The 18,108-nt window shown below is 44.0% G+C and overlaps 2 protein-coding genes across 7 annotated transcripts; one reads left to right on the top strand and one right to left on the bottom strand.

The window, feature by feature from the left end:
• Window positions 1–1,070: 1,070 nt before the first annotated feature.
• PGRMC1 (progesterone receptor membrane component 1) lies at window positions 1,071–6,580 on the top strand. Its single transcript, XM_066559773.1, has 3 exons — window positions 1,071–1,464; window positions 3,292–3,447; window positions 4,621–6,580. Exons 1-3 carry the CDS (start codon window positions 1,143–1,145, stop codon window positions 4,719–4,721), a joined length of 579 nt encoding a protein of 192 aa, XP_066415870.1. The 5' UTR covers window positions 1,071–1,142; the 3' UTR covers window positions 4,722–6,580.
• A 2,028-nt stretch (window positions 6,581–8,608) lies between these two features.
• On the bottom strand, window positions 8,609–17,087 carry LOC136562767 (A-kinase anchor protein 17B-like). Of its 6 annotated transcripts, none has more exons than XR_010784567.1 (6): window positions 17,009–17,082; window positions 15,626–15,716; window positions 13,383–13,619; window positions 12,119–12,559; window positions 11,050–11,214; window positions 8,609–10,528 (listed from the first exon to the last, which is right to left on the bottom strand). XR_010784567.1 is itself a non-coding variant. In XM_066559771.1 (6 exons), the coding sequence occupies exons 3-5, from the start codon at window positions 13,470–13,472 to the stop codon at window positions 11,160–11,162; spliced, it is 1,155 nt and encodes a 384-aa protein (XP_066415868.1). In that variant the 5' UTR covers window positions 13,473–13,619; window positions 15,626–15,716; window positions 17,009–17,082; the 3' UTR covers window positions 8,609–10,528; window positions 11,050–11,159. The 6 variants fall into 6 exon arrangements, 1 of the variants encoding a protein (XP_066415868.1); XR_010784568.1 differs by having other exon boundaries at window positions 12,400–12,559; XM_066559771.1 differs by having other exon boundaries at window positions 11,550–12,559.
• Between the last annotated feature and the right edge of the window lie 1,021 nt (window positions 17,088–18,108).

Raw genomic sequence — 18,108 nt, 5'->3', positions numbered from 1 at the left:
TGCAGCGGCAACTAGTCTGACCCAAAGCATCACTTTGTGCTTTCTCACACTTGATTCTAAGGAGCAGATGTCACCAGTCATATTGTACCTGTATTTGGGGCTCCATTTGCTCCACCATATGAACACCACACCAAGTCGATACATCCAAGTTAGTATTTCCTTCAGCTTAAGTTTTAATTCACCAAAGCCTCCACTGAAAAGAAACATGAATACAGAACTCTGTGGCAGGACAATTTTATTTTTTATGTTATATTAGTACATCATGGTTGCTGCTTCTGTAGTTTTGTGGGGCCTGGAGGTAATACCTGAATGAGAAAAACCCAGAAGTTTGGTAACTTCTTCCCTTTTCTTCTATGTTAAGTCTGACATTTCTAGAGTACTCGGAAAAGTCACTGCCTTGCCAAGAAAGCGAAGATGTGCACAGGTGGAGAGAGTGTAGGGAGTGACAGAACGGGTGAGGTTGGAAGGGACTATGGTGGTCAGCGGGTCCAACCTCCCTGCTCAGGCAGGGTCAGCACAGAGGCACAGGATTGCATCCACATGGCTCTTGAATCTCTACAGTGAGGAACACTCCACGAACTCTCAGGACAATCGGTTCCATTGTGTAATCACTGCATAGTAAAGAAGTTTTCCTCGTGTTCAGGTGGAACTTCCAGTGCATCAGTTTCTGCCCGCTGCCTCCTGTCTCAGTGTTTGGCAGCGCGGAGCTGAGCCTGCCTCCATCCTCCATCCAGCAGGGCGGTTCGCACAGCGCATCGCGGCAGCCTCGACACGGCTCTAACGCCACCCCGAGGTCATTTTTTCCGGCATTTCTGTGCAACCGAGTGCCGCCGCAGCGGCCTGGCCTGACCCGACCTTGGGAGCAGCGGCCGGGCAGCCACGGCCACGGCCGGTCCCGCACCACCACCTAGCGCCGGCGGTGGGCGCCGAGCCGCCGAGCCGCCGAGCCGAGCCCGCCCGGCCTTCCCGGCCCTCCCAGCCGAGCCCGCCCGGCCCGGCCTGGGGGCGGCCCCGCGCCCGCGCCTCAGCCCCGCCGCGCCCACCGCCCGCCCCTCGGTCCGCCCCGCCGGGCCGGGTGAGCTCCGAGCTCCGCGCCGCGCTGCGCGCTCCGAGCCTGCGGAGCCGTCGCACAGTGCAGCGCCATGGCCCGCGAGGAGGTGGCGGTGGCCGGCGAGGAGGCGGCGGCGGGCGAGGGCGGAGGGCTGCTGCTGGAGATCGTGGGCTCCCCGCTCAACCTGAGCCTGCTGGGCCTCTGCCTCTTCCTGCTCTACCAGATCCTGCGGGGCGAGCGGCCCGCGGCGCCCGCGGGCGAGGCGGACCCGCCGCCGCTGCCCAAGATGAAGCGCCGCGACTTCACCCTGGAGCAGCTGCGGCCCTTCGACGGCGTGAGCGACCCGCGCATCCTCATGGCCGTCAACGGCAAAGTCTTCGACGTGACCCGCGCCAGGAAGTTCTACGGGCCCGGTGAGGGCGGGGGCTGCGGGGCGGGCCCGGCCCGGGCTCTCCGCACGCTGTGCCCGGGGCCACCGGCCGGGGAAGCGCGGGCGGGTCAGGGCCGGTGCTGGCCGGGAGCGCCTTCCCTCGGCGGGGATCAGCGCTCACCCCACCCCGGTCCCCATGCGGAGCTTTGGAAGGGCTCGGCCGGTGCTTGGCGCCGGGAAGGCTGCGCGCCTCTGCGAGCCGGTGAGCGGCGGGCAGGGTGACTGCTGCCGCCCGGGCGGAGTCGGGTCCCGGTGCTGTAGAAACTCCGGCTTTGCCACTTTACGTTGTTTCATTATTCTCGGTGTTTGCCCCTGGCAGGCTACACGTACCATAAGAGTTTGGGCGGCTTTGTCGGCCTGGGTTGCCTTTGCCTGATGGCAGGCAGCAGAAGCGAAGTATTCTCTCAGTGTTGACATTCCATTCCCAACTTTCAGTGTCTATCACGCTATTGCATAATATTTATACTAAATAGTTGGCAATTTAGATTAAAACAGCTTTCTACCAGGAGCATAGTTCAAACGTGCAAAGATTGAATAACCTATGCTCGTAGAGCAGCCTGTGATGAGGTGGTTGGGACTATGTGGACCCAGATGAAAGAGTTTTATCACCTCCATGCGGCCATGGGGTTTTATTTTTATCAGAGACCGCCTGTTAAAACTGCTCACTGAGGCTTGCTGATTTGTACCAGGATCTGCCTGGCATAACCACTCTCGAGCTCTCCAGACAGCCTGGTAGCTGCAGTAGTGAGCTGCCAGTGCTACTTAAGAGACAAGGAGAAAAATGCAGGAGACATCGTGTTTTTGGAAGTGTTATCAGTTACTGCTTTTGGGCCAGACATAGATGAGACTGTCACTGAATGATGCCAGGCTGTAACTTTGCATTGTGCAGCAGTCAGGATGATATGTACAGTGAGTTAGATGTGCAGTTCTGTATTTGTTCAACCTAAAATCCAGTTGACATAAGGTCCAAGCTTTAGATGCTGCCTTCCTTGATAACAGTAAAAGCTGTCTGTTGCATCTGATTTGGTAATTGCTGAATGGCTCATCACAATGTCTGGCTAGTTTGATTTTCATTTTAATGGAAAAATAAGATTCTTTTTATTAATTTAGGAAAAAGCACACTCTGGAAGTTGGCATGTGCTCTGCAATAACCAGAGTTCACATCTAACTTCTTTAAGCTCCTTTTAGAAGAACTTTGAATGTCTAGTTGAACATGCAGTATCTCAATTTTTGGCTTGTCATGCAAGCAAGTCAATCATTAATGAAGTTTAGCAAGAGTTTATCTTGATGTCTCTTATCTGCTGTGAGTTTATTGTTTTGATCATTTGAGTTCATCTTACATTTTGTTTTAATAGATGTTTCCTCCAACTTGGTAATTTCTCGTAGTTCCATTATATTTTCTGTCAAGCCATCCTTTCATCTCAAATCAGAAGTATCCATTAGAAAATTTTCTTTTCACCCCAGACATAGAAATCCTTCCTCTGTTCCTTATTCTAAGGATGTGTGTCCCAGTCTGTATGCTTATCCTTACCCTGTTTATATATGCCATGCACCATTGTGTGGTTCATTGTCCTGATGTTTCAGCAAACCTCAGTATCCTTCTCCATTATTTTGTTTCTTGTCCTCTTCCTCTGTTTTCTCTTATTACCAATTAGAATAAAACTTTAAAGCATTTCAGAAACTTGAGGCATCTGATGCATGGCTCATGGTAGAAACTCATCACCTGTTTTAGTTTGGGGACTCTGATTCATGAAGATAACATAGTTTCCATTGCCTCTGCAATAATGCTGCTTATGTTTTTATTTCAAAGAGGGCCCTTATGGGATTTTTGCTGGAAGAGATGCATCCCGAGGTCTTGCCACTTTCTGCCTGGATAAGGAGGCACTGAGGGATACCTATGATGACCTCTCTGACCTCAACGCTACACAGCAAGAGACCTTGAAGGACTGGGAGTCACAATTCACTTGTAAGCAATTTTAAACCTATTTACAAAGAAGTCATTCACTGGTAATAGGGGAAGCAATAGTTAAAAGGCTGTAACCAGCTGGAAGCATCATATATATATATATACATATATATGTGTATATATGTGTATATATATGTATAAATGATGGAAATCGCATATACCAGTCACTAGTATAGTGGAAATAAAATATGTTTTCTTTTTAAATCTAGTGTTGAAAGATTTACTATAACCAGCTACAATGGGGTTTTCTCCACTTGATGTCATTAGAAATCTCCATCCTGACCTGATGTGCCCCTACTATTTTGGCCCTCTTCCTGTTTTAATTAAGACTGTTGATCACGCCACACTGAATGGCTGGTTTATTATGCTAACAAGCTTGTTGCAGAAACCAGAACTGTGCTATCAAATGTATGACTTGAGCTAGTGTTAAAATCTACCTTTGCAAGTGTTAAGCATCAGGACTGACAGTGAAGTCCACTGTTTTTATTAGTGTTGCTATTAAATATGGCAAATAGTTGCTTTAAATTGTTATAACAACATTGCTAGTCTGAAATACCTGAAATCAGGGGGTTCTTTTGCTTTGTTGAAGTTGACAGATAGGCAACATAATATAGTTCTCAGTCCTTACATGTCTTGGCATTTTTACATGCTTAGAAGGAGATAGAAAATAAATCAGACGCTTAATCACATAATCAGATAACAGACCCATCTCTATCTTTGGGAGAAATTATCTCCCTTCTGTCCTATTGAATATTTGTAATACACATTACAAAAAATAAAACCCCTTCCAAGCTGTGTATGTGTGCACATTATGTTTAATAATGTAAATATTCTAACAGTGCCGTTGGTTTTAACATTGGCAAGAGAAATAATCTAATCCAGGATTCTGTTTCCTTGGCTGGGTGGTTCCCTCAGTTTGTGTTTATTCATCTTTTGGTTTAGGCAATAAAATGGGAGTTACATTCACTTCACATGATTCTTATGACAGCAGTAATAGTAGTTCAGGTAGTAGTTGATCTTAGCTTTTCTCCTTTCCCCCAGTGTTTGGAACAAGTTGCTCAGAGCTCTTTTATTGAAATATAGCTATCCTATTCATTCAGAAAACAGTTGGAGGAGTTTATAAACGTGTCTCTTCAGGACAGAAAATTACTTGGTTGGTTTTTTTTTCCCCAGTTAAGTATCATCATGTTGGTAAGCTGCTGAAGGAGGGGGAGGAACCCACTGTCTACTCTGATGAAGACGAGAAAGATGCCCAGGATGCAAAGAAAGAGTAGATACTGCAGTGTGGAACAATCTATTTTTGAACCATAATGGATCAATTGTAACATTCCACTTCTGTTTCACAAGGTGCAGCAGCAGCAAGGCTTACAAAAGGTCCAGAGGTACAGTGAATGGTTTCTTTTCAAAGATTTCCTTTTCAAATTCAGTGGGAAGGTTCTTAAGGTCTATGATCTGTCTTCCTTTAAACCCACATAAGAAGTATGCATGACAAATATCTGTGCAAAAGTAAACTGCAATTTTGGCAATAAAGGACTGTTTTCCTGCTATCACCCTTTAGTGCAAAATAGGTTGGAATCAAGTTTTTCATTATCAACCTATCACTGTGGAGACAAGCACATGACTCATTTCACATATGCAACACAAACACCACTAAATCTTCTTTTGTGTTAGCTTCTGCAGGATCTGACAGATCTTACCTGGGTTGTAATTCCTTTAGAAAAGGGACTATATTTTGTTTGTTCACAAAGCATCGTACTTATTTGTTGTGCAGTGTAATTCATTATTATGTAAGATAATTTGGCTTTTGAGTCATTGCATTAGTGATTTACAGATGAAACACTAACTGCTTTTAAAAAAGATTAGGAATTTTTTGAGGTTAAATCACTTTTAAGTATTTAATAAAGACTGATGAATGCTTGATGTATTCAACATGCATAATTCTGCATAGACTAATATTCTCTGTTCACTTTTAAAGTACATTTATAGTGTTACAAAAGTTTAGATAATGAGTGGAACTAGGTATCCCTAAAGGTACACCATGGAGTGTGACTTGACTATTGTTCATTTGATTTTCTTCTCAGCAAAAAGTGCTCCTATGAATGTTAATGGAATTATATTAAACATGGAAGATCAGCTGCTCTTGATTCCTAGGCCTAAAAACCAAGAAGTTGCTGGTATGGCATGATTAGCAAGTGCTCTTGTACATGCACCTTTACCTAGCAGAAAAACATTACTGGTCAATGTAACTTACAGAAGTTTCCTGTACGAAGTAAAACAGTGTAAGCTGTTTCTGCATTGAGGCCTTTGTTGGTTTGGAATGTTGCCATTCAAAGAAATGACACAATCTCATGCATAACCAGCAGTGCTATACCTGTGGACCTGACCTTTGAGTTGCTTTTTACTTATTTGCTCTCTTGGCTTACCTCTATGCTTAATTATTAGGTTTTTTTCTAAGTGACCTTCCTCCTACTAGAGAGGGCTGGATAAATGGATATGACCAAGGAAAAATGTAAATGTTCATCATCCAAAATACTTCTGTAAAACTTAAAAATTCCAAGATAACTAACAATCTCCTGATCATTTGTGAACTTGTTTATTGTCCAGGTGATTCTGCTAGTGCAGAATGTCCAGGGTGCCTGTCTGGTGTAGTTCCCTCTGTTTCATTTCTCTGACTCGACTGTCTGGTTGTTTCAATTTGGCAACATGCCCAAAAGGATGAACTGAGTCCTGGGTGGGAAGGTGCAAACTAGGCAGAAGTGTTCCGAAGTAGAGTGTGTTGCACAACAGCAGCTTTCATAAACGAGTTGACACAACATATTAAAGTGCCTGAGAACATCTGTGGTGAGGACAAATGACTCTCCCTCAGTCCCAACACCGTCCTGGGATTTCCTTTTGGTTGCGCTGGGCCTTCCAATGAAGAGCAAGGTTGTTTGAGCCAGAGTTGTGTAAAGTGGTACTGTATGAACTACCTGACAAAGGTCTGGAGACACACACAGGCCTTGTCATGACCTTTGTGTTGCTGTTTTATTTTTAGAGACATTCATACTCTTTGCAAACTACTACTAATGGTTTACCTCAAATTGGAAATGGGCTTTTATTTGTTTAAGGCAGAAAATAAAATACTCTTGCATAACGGTGGAGTTTGTTTTTATTTACTGCAACCAAATGTTATATTTTATTATTATATTTAATACTCCCCTAATGTTTCAAGTTTTATATTGTCTTTCTCTGATCTGTCACATTATCCAATGCATAGATTGAGTAAAATATGTTCTAATGGAATGCTTGTAAATGCAGTTTGCTAGTAAAATTTTGACAGAATATTAAATAGAGAACATGCTCTATTGCAGAAAAAAAACCCAAGTAATTGTTAATACTGAGCAAAAGCTGGAGCTTTGGAAGACTGTAACCTGAGTGGACTCAACCACCTGACTCTAAAGTTACTCTGTAACATCTTCTGAGGAACTGAAAACTATTTTTAAGGATTAGTCTGTACATCAGAACATTATGCATCACAAAGAAAAATAGCAACAAAAATTATGCCGAAAACATGCAGTAACACAAGACAAAGCTCATTGTTAATACTTCTTGGGGAGGAGGTATGACACTTTGGTAAGAGTGTTACTTTTTCAAGGAAAGGAGAAAATTTCTTGTGAAAGGAGAAGTGTGTCACAAAAGATGTTCATAAAGCAGCAGGCATGGGTTTTACTTCTTTCCAAAGTGTTGAAGAAAATGGATGGGGTTTAGCTTCTTTTTTAGTCTGTTCATTACAACTTGAACCCTTCCTTCAACAGTGACTGGCAGCAATGACTATGCAAAAAGAACCATGGCAGCTTATCAGGCTGTACATTAACCAGGCAGGACAGGATGACCAATTCAAGGCAGACAATATCACTAATCTCCCTCATGTGACGTGTCCAACACCTGTCACAAAGATCTATTCCAGGACAAATCAAAACAATTGAGTCGTATCTTATTTTCAACCATACTGTTAACTGCTTTGTAAAATTCAGATATTCTTTCACCTCGGCTTCACCTGCCTGTAATCACCTTTATTAGCTCTTACTTCCTGCTGTTTCAGTTAAACAAAAAAGAAGTTCAGTATTGAATGCTTCTGTTGAAAATTATGTAAGGGGTTTTATGAAAGGTGAGGCATTTCTATGCATTGCCTGGAATCCCTGGATTAAGAAGAAAAGGCTTTATATCATAATTGCTGTATTGTATTTCAAGCAGATGGACTGATTTAATAATGGGCCTTGTGTACTTCTGCTTTCAAACCAGCCTGTAGGATTTTGGCTTCAGCATTCAGCACAAGGTACATACTACCCACAGGTCACGTACTTTCAGTAACAAAGCATTGTTCAGCCCACTTCTCTTCATACCAGCTCTATGAGGAGGCATTTTCACTAGTTCTGTACAGAAAATTAGATTTGATAGCAAGATCTGCAGTCTCAGGCTCAACTTCATACATGTCAGAGTAAACAGTGTTTCAATAAAAAGCACCCAGCCTCTTGAAACAGCAGCTGAGCACAACAGCACAGGTCAGGTTCAAACTGAAAGGTGTGAAATTATACCAGAAATGTTTTACATTTCCATTGCTGAACTATATAAACACTGCTTTTAATGCATCTTTTCATCTAATAAATTTTTTAATTGCCAAAACATTCTGTAACTTTCATGCGTGGGATGTGACATTTGTATCTATAACAACTAAAATCCAATCTACAAAGCCATGCATTCTAAAAGTTTTAAAGCAAGCTGTTACATGTATCTTTAAAGATTAGGCTTCAGGATAATAAAATCATATTAAGTAGTCCAGTGTATGAAAAGGTGGGGTTCATATTAAATGTGCTGACAGGAAAAAGAAACTCTTCCCTGTGAGTGTGGGGAAGCTGTTGCAGAGGCTGCCAGGAGAAACTGGATGCCCCATCCCTGGAAGTGCTCAAGACCAGGCTGGACACTGCTTGGAGCAGGTGGAAGGTGCCTGTCCCTTGGCATGGGGGTTGGAACAAGATGGTTTTTAAGGTCCTGATCCAAACCATTCTATGATTTTGTGAAAAGTGAAATTATTATTTAAACACCTGAAATCAGGTTCTAAATAATGTCAAATAGGAAACACAGAAGTTCTCTTTGGGTGTGAAGATTACAATGATGTCTCACATTTTAAAGTGCATGCATATTTTATTAACTATCAATGCTTTACATGGAATGAGGACTTGGGAGACAAAGCAAATCCTCTATCAATTTCAGTCAATACAGGTGAATGCCTGAAGCAATTACAGGAATGGAATATTTATTTGTTATTGGTTGTTGTGACAGCATGTTGATAAAACATAGAAATTTACACTGAAGGAAATCTTTAGTTCCTTCCTCACCTGTCACCAAAAGGCCTGTCTCATGGGAAATGGGTACTCATGGACATAAAACTGTGTTGTATAGATTGACAAAGGGGGAGGTTTTGTTATCTTTAATCTGCAAATATTGCGTATAGAGAAAACACCCTAGGTATGTCACATCAGTGCAACTGAAAACATTTTACATGGTCACCAAATATAATAGTCCCTCTTCATTATAGCTGTATAAAATACTAAAGGGGAGACTTAAGAGGGGCATAAAGGTTCTCCAAAATAGTCAAAAATATTTCTGTCAAGAAAATAACATTTTTTTAGATTAAAGTAATAGATTAACAGTACTTTGAGTAGCAACCATTTGTCATTCATGACCCTGAAAAGGCACTCAACATCTGAACATAGGAACAGAAAGACTGATAAAACCTGGCTTAGAAGCCTGTAGGAATCACCAGAATTGAAGACTGGGGGAAAATCTATCTACCACGAGCAATTACAATTATTCTTTTTTATTACTATTTATTAGAGCAGAAGTTACAAACATGGGTAAGATCTTATGTAATGAAGGCAACATTTTCACATTAACTTTGTCTACTGACATGTAATAAATAAAGCATAATAAAATGAAAGCTGTAATAATCAGTGTATTGAACTTCAACTCTGTACCTTGCTAAGGGACTTCGTCCAAAAGCAATTGTGGCTGTCTTCTAGATATAGCCAGATGAATAAATACGGATATAATTCAAGCTCCTAGACTGCATTTTCCCATTTTTATCTTACATGCAGCACAACTCTGACAACATTTCACAATTCCTCTGGAAAGCATTTGTAGGCAAACTCATACTAAACAGCTACCTCACTATATGTGCCTTCAAAATCTTGTGAACTGTCAATCTGCATTTACATGGGGACTGTCAGCAGGCTGAGATGCACTGCCCTTTCATTATCTAACACCCAGAGCTTTGCTTAGACAACCATTCAGATTCCTGGGAGCACTACACCAAGCATAAGTTCAGTGAAATCCTCCAAAAGCCAGCAAGTTTTCAGAAACACCTCTAGAATTGTGAATAGAAAACAAGGATTCTTCTAGTGTGGTTTTTCCAGAAGATGGGACTTTTTTCACATTTGGAAATCTATTACTTCTTAAAATTGAGTATAAATGTCCCCCCCCACCTTCCAGTCCCACCAATATAACAATCTGATAGAGGAAGCACTTCATATGCTTGCTGTAAGATTGACAATTAGGTTTTCTCCTAATGACTCATTATTAGTAAATACTGTAATTTACATGATTCTCTGCATTCAATCAAAGTGTAATGCTCCAAGATCTCAGTCTGTGTCCTTTTAAGTTCTTTAGCCACTAGTCCATGAAAGTTTGTTCTGGCTCTGGGGAAAGTTTTGGTCCAGAAGTTATCCAAAAGGCAAACACAAATTCTGCTTCTGTGGCTTGCTTCACCAGTTAGATATTCTAACCAAAGGAATTATGTAAAAAAAAAATCAAAAACCAACCCAGTAGTTCATATTTCTTTTAATGATCAAAGGGCTTTCTTCTCCCACTTGTTTATAAAAACTTCAGCGCTATAATACAGTAGCTGTTCAGCATCCTCTTCTGGGCTCTCCTCCACAGAAAGTATCTGAGAAGGGGTTTGTCTGAATTATCTCAAGAGGAAATAGAGGGCATCCTCTGACATCTGCATCCATCTCTCTTCTCAACATTAATTTCCTCTCATCTCCTGTAGATAAGAAAAAGTTACTTGAAATGAGTTTGTCAGGCTCTAAGGGTATCCACCAACCAACTGGAAGCACAGCAAATTGTAAAAAAGGCTGTAAGAACAGCAAGTAGCAATCCTGTATGAACATCAGATGTATTTTAGCTGTGTAAAAATTTACTCACCTGAGACAGTACTTCCTACACAGCTGAGCCACACATTGAATTGTCTATCAGTGTTTTAGTTGTCTCAAGCATGTTGTTACCATGCATGTTGTTACCAGAATAACCACTATCTGCTAATGCCCAGGACAGATACTGTGCTAAGTTAATTAGACAAATACTACTCTTGAGCTGCAGCTGCATGTTTCAGAGCTAAACTGAACAAAACCTTAATTGCAGAGAAGTTGCACTGATGTTTTTTTTAATGCCATTCTTACACCTTTTAAAATCAAAAACCATTCATCACTGTAAGAACTGTGGCAACCTCACCAGCACAGAGCTGTCAAATTGAGTCCCCTTAGCTGTGGTGTCCCCCTCTCTCACCTGTCCTCTGGAGGGTCTCCTGAAGGGGTGAGCCATCATGAGGGGTAACATCTGGTTCTGCCATAGAGGTGTGATGTGTCTTGAATTTCACTTTTTTGTGCAACATTTTCTTACATTTTCTCTGTATCTTTCTGAGCGACTCCAGCTGCATGCAACTGTCCGTCTCTGAAAAGCCACATTCATCAGATAAAAGATTAGAAGAAAGCTTTTTTCGCTTTTTCTTCATTTTATGAGCATTTTTCTCCTTTTCCCTGGATTGTCTCTCACTTTTCTTTCCTTCATATCTTAATTTACTACTAGACCTCTTGCATGACTTTTTAAGTTTACGTTCATACTGCCTTGCCAAGCCCTCATGGACAGAATTAGAACAGGAGTTACATTGGCTGATTTCCTTCTCTTGACCTTCCAGAGCTACATTTTTATGGCAAACCAGTAATTCTCTTTCCCCAGCTCTTGCAGACAAGCACCCTTTATTACAACTGCTGTAAATTTCTTCATACCTTCTTTCTGCTCTCTTCACTGAGCTGCCACATGCCTCTCTAAAGCACTCAGAATCACTGATCTCTTCCAGCAAATCCTTTAATCTGCAAGCAGATCTACATGTTCCATATGGTACAGTGCCTTCATCTTTACCATCTTCTTGTTTGAATTCCTCATTATGAGTAACAGTAGTGCACTCCAAAGAATGATTCAGTCCAGCATGTGGTACAGTATCAACAGTGAGTGAGTCATTCCTCTGCACCTGCAGCTTTTTTGCAAGCTTGCCCCCATAGACCTTGCTTTCTAACACTTTGTCTGTTGACTCAAGTTCCCCAAGAGTGATCACCAGGCTATAATTACTATCACTACTACAATTTCTCTTGTGGAGGTTTTGTACAGGACTCAATTCTCTGAAGTGCTGACCACGTTTGTTACTCAAGCTGCTGTCAAACCCACCACCATCATCAGACACCACTCGCTTCCACCGGGACTTGTTCACAGTGGTTTTTGGCTCTAAGCAAACACGTGCATAGTGTGGTGTCTGATAGTAGTTTAGTAAATAATGGATGAATTCATCAGTCTCATAAACCTTTTGCTTTCTGCAATCATCTTCCTCAGACACTGTCTGGGTGTGAACTACATCCAGGGCTGGGTGGTGCCTTCCAGGGAGAGGTTGGATGACCCTGCCGTGCTGGGTGACCGTGATCAGCAGGGGCGCGCAGCCTCTGGGGGAGGAGTTGCACACATCTCTGCCAGGCAGTCCATCAGAGCTCGGGGCTTCAGAGGCATCATTTAAAATTGTCCTGACTATGTGACAAGCAGGTGCATGGAAGTTACTCACATCTCCTTCCTCACAGCATAAAGCACTACCTTTTTGGGTTAATGGGCACTTAAACTCCACACGTTTCAGCTCTTTGTGCGTACGATAAAGGGAGTTAATCAGCTCCTGCTGTATGTCTTTAAATGCTGTTTCAGAAAATGAATTGTCCTTCTTTACACCCAGTGAAGGATCCACTTTTTGACTTGCCAACTGCGAAACCAAGAAAATAGAGATTTATTTAACACATCACATTCGTAATTAAAGAAGGCCAATGTCAGATGTAACGGGGCCCTAAAATTCACACAGAATGGCAAGGGTAGCCTCTGACTTCAACTCATAGTAAATTACAGTCCTTTAGAAATCTTTTACATTACACACTTGTTAAAAGCTGCAAGCAAATTTTTCTTTGCAAATAGTGGAGACAAAGCCATATTAGAAATTAAAAGCCCTGTTTTCATTTGAAACCTTTTTTGCCCAAAGCACTAAATTAAACTTGCAAACATTAATCTGTGTGCAAAACACTCAAATTTTTATCACTTCTCTGCTGACTTTCTCAAGACATTATCTGAATCAAATAAGCCTGGTAATGAGTGCTGGCCAAGAAAAAAGAAGAGGCTATTAGAAATCCAAAGGGTATAATCTGCACCAATTTAGTTCAGTCACTTGTAGACCTGAGACCAAAACAAGCAGAGAGAGTATCACTTATGTCCCCACTCCAAAATTCCTTGCTTGCAACACTAGATCAAGTCTAATAGAGCTAAAACAGCCATTCCAGCCCTATTTTTTACTCAGTAAAGACAAGGTCTTGAAAAAGCACCAAAGGCAAAGTTTCTGGGTGAAAATGCACTATGTTTGCTCTCAGGGCAAGACTGAGAACAGATTGTCACAAAATAAGGACCTCAGGTCCTTCTCAGTGTCCAGTCAGCCCCAAAGCAGTCTCCTGAATAGCATCAAGATATCAAATGTCTAGTGAATTATTCAAGCTCTAACAGATATCCTTAAAAGTTTAAAATACGTTTTAAAATCGTCTTACTTTCACACGATTTAACAGCACTGTAAGCAGTCTGACAGACTCCACTCTTCTCTGAGCTAGCAGGGATTTCCTTTCTTCCCATTCAGGCATATTCTCTGGCCAGTGCTGTTCTTCAGCTGGTTCCTTCTGCTGCTTTGGGGGATGTTCCTCATCTCCATCTATCTGCCTCTCTTCTCTCCTCTTGTGCTTAGCTTTCCTTTTTCTCTCTTGAACTTCTTTTCATCACCACGTCTTTTTCTAGATAATTATCAATATGGGACAATTTAGATGACTCTTGTTTTACATTGTGCATCCTGGGGAATTGGATGTAAGTTTTTGAAGTGCTAATAATAAGCAAACAGTCATCAAGAATCACATGCGGCTAACAGGGAATGTCGTTTGCTTAAATAACATGTTTTAAAAAACCATAAATTACACACACCCAACTGATCCCCACAGTTAGAAAGTTGTCTCTTCAAAAAGTTTCTACTCTTGGGTTTTCTTTATAAGCACAGCCAAGACAACAGCATCACATGATTGTTTGTCCCCAAGGACACAACTAGAGACTAATCATTTGGATCTAATTCTTAATTTAACAAATCTCCCCTACAGATTAGCAGGAGGGTCCCATTTAAGAGGTATTACAAGAGTAATTCAGGGGTTATCACTGAGCAAGGCTTACCCAGAGCCAAGGCCTTTTCTGCTCCTCACCCACCCCACCAGTGAGGAGGCTGAGGGTGAGCAAGGAAATGGGAGGAGACACAGCCAGGACAGCTGATCCCAACTGACCCAAAGAATATCCCAGACCATATGGCCTCATGCTCAGCAATAAAGCTGGAGGAGGAGGAGGAAGGGGGGCATGTGGAGTGATGGTGTTTGTCTTCCCAAGTCACTGTTTTGTGGGGGGGAGCCTTGCTGTCCGGGGGACGCAGAACACCTGCCTGCCCTGGGGAAGTGGTTATAAACTATACTGTTACTTGAAAAATGCCTGTTTGCTTTCAGCATGTGCAAGGGAAGACAAGCTCAGAGACTGTTTGATAAAAGAGGGTGACTACACTTTATTGAAAATGACAAAGAAAAAAACCCACATATGTACTGAAGAAAAAGCTAGTGCAATTAACATTAACATAAAATAACCAGGAATCTGTGGCAGCAGCAGCTACGGCACAGAATCACTCCTCTTAGGGAACTGCAGCCAAATGCACCCAGAATTAATTGTAAGTTAATTTTAAGTTTGTCAGGCATGACTGAATCTCTCAGGATTAATCTCTTCACACATCTGTGTATGTACACAGACACACCTCCAGTGTCTCATATAAGCAAAGCAGATACCCAATCACTTTCTATAAAACTGAAGCAGTGAGTGATCTCTAAAGTCCTTTCTGCCCCCTGTGCATTAAGATAAAAAGCTTTCCACCAAGTTAGTGCCAGCCAAACTTCTGCCACCCACTAAGATTTGTGGTGCAGCAGGCTAAAACCTCCAGGACTCTGTTGTTACAACCTGCAGAGATATGAATGTCAAGTCTGGAGACCACCTGGTGTACACAAAATTCTTGTTCTGTTTTGCAACTGCATCTTCTATTAAACCAACTGATATATTATGCTGCCCTTGCAAATCTTCTTTCATTTATATCCTTACACCATCACAGCTGCAACCACATGCAATAAATCACCTAAAAGCCCTAAACTCTCTTCATAGAGCTGAGTAAGCTACAGTGGTTTGCTAGCGCACACCATTACCCCTGCTCTTCCCCACTTGTGCTCAGAGCCAGGAGCTCTTCAAGCATCAGAAACTTCTCTCTACATAACTGTGAACAAGGCATAGAATTATGTACTGGCTGATCCACTGAATTGCTGCTCAGGAGAATGGCCTTTTGGAATCAACCCTGACATATCAATAAGCCACTGCCTTAACTGCTGCAACTGACAAATCACAAGGAATTTGACTTTCAACCCCTTTATCAGATTATTTCCTTTTTGCCACTCTGCCATGGTAAAAACTTTTGGAACACATCTGCCCTTGCACTAGGATTTACTGCAATAACTGAAGGCTGAACTGTCCTTATCTTACAACACGCTAAATTGTGTAACCTAAATTCATACTTTAAAACAAATTTACACTTCTGTGAGAAATTAACAACCTGGTAATATCTAACTGAAACACTCACATAGTTCATATGAGCAACATGCAAGTAGTGGGAATAATTGTTCCAAAGGCACCCTTCAAATTTGCTCACTGTACTGCTAGCTCAAACAGCTCTTACCATCCCCAGTTTCCCAGCTGGTCACTCATGCCAGGCCCTGGGCCATCACAACAGAGACCATACCATCAACCAGGTCAGGATAAAGGGTTATCTTAAAGAGAAAAAAAAATCATATTTTCCTAGGTTATTTTTCATGCTCTCATGGATAGTGTAGCCCCTGAGCAGTCTCACTAGCAGAGGTGAAGGCAAGCTCAAGGCAGAGGAAATACTTCAACTCTGCAGAGGTGGGTATGTAGGAGCACTATAAGCTAATGCAATGTGGCATCTGTATGTATTGATCCCCAGCAGCAGAGTTCATCATGCAGGGGAAAAAAGCTGGAGTTGTTTAGCCTGGAGAAAAAGAGGCTTGGGGGGAACTTATGGCTCTCTACAACCACCTGAAAGGAGGCTGGATCCAGGTGGGGGTCGGTCACCTCCCTCAAGTAATGTGAAAGGGAATGACCTCACATTACATCAGAGGAGGTTTAGATCGGATATTAGGAAAAACTTCACTGAAATGGTGATCAGGCACTGGAAGAGGCTATAAACACCATCCCTGGAAGCCTACAAATGGTTTGTGGCTATGGCACTTGGGGGTTTCCTTCAGCAGTAAACACGGTAAATGTTACTGGTTAGACTCTGTGATCTTAGAGGCCTTTTCCAACCCTAGTGATTCTATGACAAGCACTTACCAGAAACTCACTTGGAGAAGTCTAGAGAAGAGCTTTAAACTGATTTTTAAAAAATGAGTTTATCCAGCCCGCTCTATGCAAAATTAACTGAAAAGGAGCGATGATCAGAAGTGCCGCTGCTCTCACGAACATTGCAATAAAGGAGCGTTTTGAAGCGAACCCTCCGAGCACCGCTGAGGTGAGGATAACACAAACCCCCAGACCAATGCATGGAGCCACTGAAGGCCGCAGTCCCCCAAGCTCCGGCAGCGGCCGAGGGCACCCGGCGGGCAGGGCTCAGCCCTCGGCAGCTTCAGCGGGAGCCGCGGCCGGGGTCCCCGCTGCCCCGCCCCGGCTGCGAGCCCCGGGCAGGTGCGGACCCAGCTCGGGCTGCCCGAGAGCCGCAGCAGCCGGGCCGGGCCAGGCCGGGCCGGGCCGGGCAGTTCCCGCTCCAGGAACGCCCAGGCCCAGGCCCGCCGCGCCCTCCGCACGGGCCGGGCTCCCCCGGCCCAACCCGCCGCCTTCCCCCCAGCACCGGAGCGGAGGGAGGCGAGGCCCGCCCGTCCCGGCAGGCCTGCGGGCTCCGGGCAGCCCCAGCGGAGCCAACGGGAACCACCCCAGCAGCCGCGACAACTTTCCCTGGCGGAGCGAGCACCGCGGCCTGGCTCGCTCCACCCGGGCCCGGAGCGCCCTCCGCCGGCAGCGTCCCGCTCCCCGGGCCGGCCGCCCTTACCCTCCGGCCGCCGCGGCACCGCCAGCCCTGCGGCCGCCACCCGGGGCGGAGCGCGGCTCGCCCACGGGCCCGCCCCGGGGCGCGGCTCCTCCGCTCCGCTCCGCCCGCTCCGCAGCGCGGCCCCTGCCCGCCCGCCGGGCGCTCTGAGCGCTTTGACGGGTGATCCTCACGAAGCGAGGCCCAGGAGGTGCCAGGGGCTGCTCCTCCTGCCCGGCCCGGCCCCGGCTGCAGCCGCCTGCTGCCGGCATCTTCGGCCTGTGGGCATCGTGTGTGTGCCTTGTATTAAAAATAAGCCAAAGAGAGAAAGTTACTCCTCGGAGCTGCCTCGCTCAGGCAGAGCAAAGGCTTGGTTGTGGTGCAATGCCGTGTTTTCCTTTGTCCTGGAGCAAAGGTAGTTCATCCATCACTGCTCACCAGTGGTAGGTGTGTGAGGGTTTATGCCTGCCTTTCCCTGGTTTAGCACTGGCTTGTTGGTGTTTCCCCGGTGGGAAAGCGCTGTCCTGTCTCTGCATGGTGCGGCTGTCGGCTCCCAGTGGTGCAGCCCGTGTGGTCCTGATGGTACCGTCCCCACTGCCTTGGTCGTTCTGGACCCCGGGCAGGTGTGGACCCAGCTTGGGCTGCCCGAGCACCACAGCAGCCAGGCTCTATCCAACCTGACCTTGAACATATCCATTTTTTTAGTATATGACTGGTTTCATTTTAGCAGGTCCCTTTACATAGGAGAAAAAATAACAGACTCACACCAACCACCTCCTTCTCCAAGGATTGCTGCAGGAGGCTGAGGTCAACTGATGATTCATTTTATCAGCCAGAACAAGTATGGAAAAACTTGCCCCAAAATGAGTAATGGAAATGGGAAGACTGTATGGAAAATACCAGTGCTCAGTAAGAATCTTAAGTTGAGGTTTGTCTTGTGCAACAAAAGAAAAACCCTGGAAGAATATCACCCTTTTCTTTGAAGTCTTGAAGTAGTGTTTGAAATCTTCTGTTTCCAAGCACTAATCATGTTAAGCAAGTTATACCCATTTATTGCTGATTTTCTCCTCCTTGATGTTAAATGCTTTCTTCTCATCAAGAAAATACAACACCATAAGGTAGCT

Source organism: Molothrus aeneus, chromosome 14 (assembly GCF_037042795.1).
Source record: "Molothrus aeneus isolate 106 chromosome 14, BPBGC_Maene_1.0, whole genome shotgun sequence".
Taxonomy (NCBI): Eukaryota; Metazoa; Chordata; class Aves; order Passeriformes; family Icteridae; genus Molothrus; species Molothrus aeneus.
This window is presented reverse-complemented; position numbering and strand designations above follow the sequence as displayed.